The 6,836-nt window shown below is 50.7% G+C and overlaps 1 protein-coding gene across 1 annotated transcript; it reads left to right on the top strand.

Moving 5' to 3' along the window:
• Positions 1-1,690: 1,690 nt before the first annotated feature.
• On the top strand, positions 1,691-4,597 carry LOC133339817 (ephrin type-A receptor 4a-like; the record flags this gene model as incomplete). Its single annotated transcript, XM_061547957.1, has 4 exons — positions 1,691-1,912; positions 2,350-2,499; positions 2,944-3,101; positions 4,547-4,597. Coding segments are annotated over 4 exons (581 nt in total), but the record flags the coding sequence as incomplete, so codon positions are not given.
• Between the last annotated feature and the right edge of the window lie 2,239 nt (positions 4,598-6,836).

The following is a 6,836-nucleotide window of genomic DNA, read 5'->3' on the forward strand; positions in this document are numbered from 1 at the left end:
GAAAGCTGACTCAGCTGTGAGTGTGAACGAGCCCTCTGTGTGAACAAAGTCTGACTCAGCAGCTGTGAGTGTGAACGAGCCCTCTGTGTGAAGAAAGTCTGACTCAGCAGCTGTGAGTGTGAACGAGCCCTCTGTGTGAAGAAAGCTGACTCAGCAGCTGTGAGTGTGAACGAGCCCTCTGTGTGAAGAAAGCTGACTCAGCTGCTGTGAGTGTGAACGAGCCCTCTGTGTGAAGAAAGTCTGACTCAGCAGCTGTGAGAGTGAACGAGCCCTCTGTGTGAAGAAAGCTGACTCAGCAGCTGTGAGTGTGAACGAGCCCTCTGTGTGAAGAAAGCCTGACTCAGCAGCTGTGAGTGTGAACGAGCCCTCTGTGTGAAGAAAGCCTGACTCAGCAGCTGTGAGAGTGAACGAGCCCTCTGTGTGAAGAAAGCATGACTCAGCTGTGAGTGTGAACGAGCCCTCTGTGTGAAGAAAGCTGACTCAGCAGCTGTGAGTGTGAACGAGCCATCTGTGTGAAGAAAGCTGACTCAGCTGCTGTGAGTGTGAACGAGCCCTCTGTGTGAAGAAAGTCTGACTCAGCTGCTGTGAGTGTGAACGAGCCCTCTGTGTGAAGAAAGTCTGACTCAGCAGCTGTGAGAGTGAACGAGCCCTCTGTGTGAAGAAAGCTGACTCAGCAGCTGTGAGTGTGAACGAGCCCTCTGTGTGAAGAAAGCCTGACTCAGCAGCTGTGAGTGTGAACGAGCCCTCTGTGTGAAGAAAGCCTGACTCAGCAGCTGTGAGAGTGAACGAGCCCTCTGTGTGAAGAAAGCATGACTCAGCTGCTGTGAGTGTGAACGAGCCCTCTGTGTGAAGAAAGCTGACTCAGCAGCTGTGAGAGTGAACGAGCCCTCTGTGTGAAGAAAGCCTGACTCAGCAGCTGTGAGTGTGAACGAGCCCTCTGTGTGAAGAAAGCATGACTCAGCTGCTGTGAGTGTGAACGAGCCCTCTGTGTGAAGAAAGCTGACTCAGCAGCTGTGAGTGTGAACGAGTCCTCTGTGTGAAGAAAGCCTGACTCAGCAGCAGCTGTGAGTGTGAACGAGCCCTCTGTGTGAAGAAAGCATGACTCAGCTGCTGTGAGTGTGAACGAGCCCTCTGTGTGAAGAAAGCTGACTCAGCAGCTGTGAGAGTGAACGAGCCCTCTGTGTGAAGAAAGCCTGACTCAGCAGCTGTGAGAGTGAACGAGCCCTCTGTGTGAAGAAAGCCTGACTCAGCAGCTGTGAGTGTGAACGAGCCCTCTGTGTGAAGAAAGCATGACTCAGCTGATGTGAGTGTGAACGAGCCCTCTGTGTGAAGAAAGCTGACTCAGCAGCTGTGAGTGTGAACGAGCCCTCTGTGTGAAGAAAGCCTGACTCAGCAGCTGTGAGTGTGAACGAGCCCTCTGTGTGAAGAAAGCCTGACTCAGCAGCTATGAGTGTGAACGAGCCCTCTGTGTGAAGAAAGCTGACTCAGCTGTGAGTGTGAACGAGCCCTCTGTGTGAAGAAAGTCTGACTCAGCAGCTGTGAGTGTGAACGAGCCCTCTGTGTGAAGAAAGTCTGACTCAGCAGCTGTGAGTGTGAACGAGCCCTCTGTGTGAAGAAAGCTGACTCACCCCCTCTCCTCCCCCCCCTCTCCCTCCCCCCCTCCCGCCCTCTGGCCTGGACCACGTGGTAGAAGAAGAAGGGCGACTTGCTGTTGCCCCAGCTGGTGGGGATGCTGCGGGACGTGGCATGCGGCATGCGGCACCTGTCCCGCGTGGGCTACGTGCACCGAGACCTGGCCGCCCGCAACGTGCTCGTCAGCGGCGAGCTCACGTGCAAGGTGTCCGATTTCGGACTCTCGCGGATGCTTCTGCCGGACGACCACTCCGAGGCGGTGTACACCACCCGGGTAAAGGTGGGTGGAGAAAGGTGTCAGTTTTGTACCAGTTGAAAGGGTAAAAACCTAATAATTTATTTTGCCACTGGTAAAGGAGAAGTCTCATAGTGTAAATGCTTCACCCCGAGCTCTCAATACTCTGATAGTGCGCTGTTGAGTTGTGCGCCTTTTGGCGCAATCTGGTCCAACACCAATGGAGACTAGACTCTAAGAAAAGCTGTCTCGGGTGTGGACCAATCAGCTTCGAGGACAGTGCATATCATTACCAGAGTTGTTTCTTTTTGTTTGCATTTTGACTGCTTGTGTTGTGGTTATTGCAAACATGATGCCTTGTATAAAGGTGTCAGTTTTGTACCAGTTGAAAGGGTCAAAACCTAATACCAAACCCTTCGCCGCGTACTGACGACATCGGCCGCGAAAGCCGAGGGCGAAATCAAATTGTGAATGTCCCCCAGGGGGGGAAGATCCCCATCCGCTGGACCGCCCCGGAGGCGATTTCCCAGCTCAGGTTCACGTCGGCAAGCGACGTGTGGAGCTACGGCGTCGTCATGTGGGAGGTGATGACACACGGCGAGCGGCCATACTGGGACATGAGCAACCGGGACGTGAGTTCAGCACCAGCAGCCCTGTAGTGTGAGTCTGTGGGTCTCTGTGTGGTGAGTCTGTGGATCTCTGTGTGAGTCTGTGGGTCTCTGTGTGGTGAGTCTGTGGGTCTCTGTGTGGTGAGTCTGTGGGTCTCTGTGTGGCGGGTCTGTGGGTCTCTGTGTGGTGAGTCTGCGGGTCTCTGTGTGGTGAGTCTGTGGGTCTCTGTGTGGTGAGTCTGTGGGTCTCTGTGTGGCGGGTCTGTGGGTCTCTGTGTGGTGAGTCTGTGGGTCTCTGTGTGGTGAGTCTATGGGTCTCTGTGTGGTGATTATGTGGGTCTCTGTGTGGTGAGTCTATGGGTCTCTGTGTGGTGAGTCTGTGGGTCTCTGTGTGGTGAGTCTGTGAGTCTCTGTGTGGTGAGTCTGTGGGTCTCTATGAGTAGTCTATGGGTCTCTGTGTGCCCCCAGGTGCTGGAGGCAGTGGAAGGTGGCTGGCGACTGCCACGTCCCATGGGATGCCCCATGTGTCTCCGTCGCCTCATGCTGAGCTGCTGGCACGCGGAGAGCTCCTGCAGGCCCTCGTTCACCCAGCTCGTCACCGCCGTCACCGACGCGCCGCACTACAGGTGCGTCTGTGTGTGTCTGTGTGTCTGTTGTGTGTGTGTGTGTGTGTGTCTGTGTGTGTGTCTGTGTGTGTGTGCGTGTCTGTGTGTCTGTGTGTGTGTCTGTGTGTGTGTGCGTGTGTGCGTGTGTGCGTGTGTCTGTGTGCGTGTGTCTGTGTGCGTGTGGCGTGTGTGCGTGTGTCTGTGCGTGTGTCTGTGTGTCTGTGCGTGTGTCTGTGCGTGCGTGTGTGCGTGTGTCTGTGTGTGCGTGCGTCCGTGTGTGTGAGCGGGGTGGCTAAAGCACAGCAAGTTGGCACAGTAGGGGGCACAGGTGGTGCATCAGCCAGTCATCTCGGTCATCTCAGTTAGTCGACCCGTAGGCACCTGGGTCTGCCCCGTGACCTCCTGCCAGCGGGCGTTCGACACTTCACGTGGCCTCAAGGTGCACATGGCCTGGCACAAACATCGTGGTGACGTCACCGCCACTTAGTGGCCAATGGCGGTTGTTGTTGTTGTTGTGTGGGAAGCAAAAGAACAACCCCCTACCTCCTCGTGGTGCCGGACTGGAACGCTGTGGTGGGCAGTGCCGTGGGGGGAGGGCCAATTTAAATTGGCCTTTCCCTTCATGGCGTTTGTAACCACCACAGCGGCTAAATGGGGGCTCTGGATGGGTACGAGGGGCTGGTCACCCCTCCACCTTCGATTAATCACGACAAAATCACGAATGAAAATTGTATTGAATAATCTTGTGCCAGAGGCCCCTCTTCCTGACGATTTTCTGAACTGGTCCTGGGCCTCTCCTAGGTCGACTCGGCCTCAAATGAGTACCCGGTGTGGTGTGTAGTGAACATCGCTAGCACTGGGGAGACGTGATGATGTTGATGATGGCACTAACCGCTTTGTCGAGCCGTCGTTTGCGGTGGCCGGGACGCTTCCGAAAAAAGCGTCGAACAGCAGCTCCGGCAGGGGCCTTTCCCGGTAAAATAGAAACACAGAACGAGAGGCGAGCGGTACAAACGTCACGGCCACTTTGGCCTTTCGATGTAAAGCTTTCGTGACTGCAGGGATTCATCTTCTTGGTTCTTTCGGTAAAGTCACGTAGAATGGAAGTAATAGAATAATAAAATAAAACATAATAAAATAATTCTCACGACGTTTCGGCCACAACGCAAGCAGCCGTCCTCAGATGCTGTCGCCTCGACAGACCTGTTCTTCACCTGAGGACGGCTGCTTGCGTTGTGGCCGAAACGTCGTGAGAATTATTTTATTATGTTTATTTTTATTATTTTATTATTTCCTTTCTACGTGACTTTACCGAAAGAACCAAGAAGATCACTTTGGCACTTCTCACGGCCCCAACGAGGCCTCTGCCCGGTGACGGGTGTTTCACCGTCACGGTGACGGGTGTTTCACCGTTACGGTGACGGGTGTTTCACCGTCACCTCGCTCTGCCTCCTCTCCCCGCACAGTTTCTCGTCCGCGGTGGCGGTGGCCTCCACACGCCGCGGCGACTTCTCAACGTCGACGACGCCGCCGCCGATTCTTCCACACCTCCTCCCACTGCGTCTTAGTCGTGTTCGCTGGCACGGCCTCCTCCGCTCGGGATCTCGACGTTTGTCTCTCGTGTCTCGTTGGGGGTTTTCTCACGGCGTTCACCGCTCGCTCCCCTGTCGGTTTTAACACTTTAGATTTTTTTTAATCCTTATATTAAGTTCACTTGCTTGCGCGCTTACGACCGTGCAAATCTTTCGGTAGTTTTTAACCCACTTCCCGTGATCCAATCGAGCTGACATTTTGCACACAGACTCGTTGTGCGTGACAATTTATTTCGTGAAAACATTTTTCCAAAATTTTACACTTTTTAGGGAAAAATAATTATATTCAATTACCAATTGCTTAATGGTGGCATGCAATCATCTGACCCATAGGTGGCAGCCATCTCAAGCCAGAGGACGAGAGGACACTAGCCGCCACGCATATAAAGGATTTATAGTGAAAAACGTAGTTTTTACGGGTTAATTTTTTCCCCGACGATCTGTGTTTTCCCATAATTGTTTGTCGTTCACGTGCCTCCTCTTTGATCTCTTAATTCGTGTAGTGACAGGGTGACACCTGGCGGCCTGTAGGGGCAATTGCGGGTATCGCTGCATTACATCATCTCTTCGTGCTCTTGAATCGACGTTATACGGAGCACACAGCCCCTATAGGCCGTAAGGTGAAGACGTTTAACGTTTAATCCCGTTCCCATATATGGGGCACTACATTCTTTTCATTCCAAAAAAAAGATCTATTGCTTTTGGCCGTGAAAATAAAAGTTCTCCATGTCTAATCCTGCAGTTTATTTTTTATTACTGTTTAAAGTCGGAAATATTCTTTCCTCGCGTAATCATATTTTAATCGTCAGTGATTAGGCTTTGCGTCACGTGCTTCCCGCTAGACCAATAAGGTGGCTGCTTTTTGGGACGAGAGGTAAACATTAGTCCAAGATGTCTGCGCCCTTGTTGTCAACATCGAGTAGTGAAGAAGAGGAAATTACGGCCAGACCTCCTTCAAAAGTCTGTAAAAAGTATTTTAAACAATGCTACATACATCTCATGTCCATAAAGAAAGAAGAAACAAAGGATTTTACACGCACACGGTGGGATACATTCATAAACTGCGTCAAACGGAGGCTTTTTTGTAAGGTGAGAATCGGAGAATAGCAGAAACATACAAACATTGTCTAGAAATCGAGTTTGACAATGTCCCGCAAAAAAACTTAGGTCCAGGACCGGCCTGCCAGTAGCTTGTGCTGGTCCAATGCTTTCTGCCTTGTGCATAATTTGTAAGAAAACGGACAAGTACATTACTGTGGGAGGCAAACGCCAGAAGGACCATCTTTCACAGGCAGAAACGTCAGCACGTAGGTAAAAACAAAACACACAAACACACACGTTTGAACTTTTATTCCCTTAAGCTGGGTACCATGGATAACTTTCAATTACAATTACATAATTTATGTAATGTTATTTTACAGTCAGAGACAGATTTGCATTGTTTTGCATACAGCTACAGCCAGAACACTCAATATTGTTTAACTCTTAACACAGTTTTTTATTAGTTTAATTAGTATTTATTTATTTACAGGCAATTTGCTGAAAGCTGCTGAGATGAAGGAAGACACTAGCATTCTTGTGGATATTCGAGACAAAGACTGTGTCTCTGGAGGTGCGATACCACAAGGCCTGTTATAGACAGTACACCAGGTTCTTGACAAAGTCTCGTGCATCAGTTACTGTGACCTCAGAAGAACAGTGAGTTAGTAATATTATATTAATAAATATTAATTAATAATTCCCTCACATTTTCACATTTCAAAAGTAGGAGGTTGGCCCGTGATTTCCCCCAGCTGGTGTTTCACTACCCCAAGAAGCGCAACATAAGTGAGATGGTTTTCGTTGAGACATTGTCTGCAGATAAGCTGATAGACAGGCTACCTCATCCCTCAGGTACAGAAACAACAGAGTCAACTGAGGTAACTAGCGAAAGTGACTGTGAAAACAGGGCTAGTGCAAAAGCTGGTCCACAAAGACCAAGTTCAATGGCCTCCATCAATACTGCAGAGGACAGAGGACACTTTACAGTGCGGCATTAATATTAAATGCTTCTGTGTGACTCTCCCGGTATGAAATGCCCGTGGCCACCCACATCAGATGATCTAAATGTGAGCGAGGCAAAATCTGTCGTTCCAATTGAACTGTACAATCTGATTTCCTGGAT

This window comes from Lethenteron reissneri, unplaced genomic scaffold (genome assembly GCF_015708825.2).
Source record: "Lethenteron reissneri isolate LAM-NWPU_2019-01 unplaced genomic scaffold, ASM1570882v1 scaffold_379, whole genome shotgun sequence".
In the NCBI taxonomy this organism is placed as follows: domain Eukaryota; kingdom Metazoa; phylum Chordata; class Hyperoartia; order Petromyzontiformes; family Petromyzontidae; genus Lethenteron; species Lethenteron reissneri.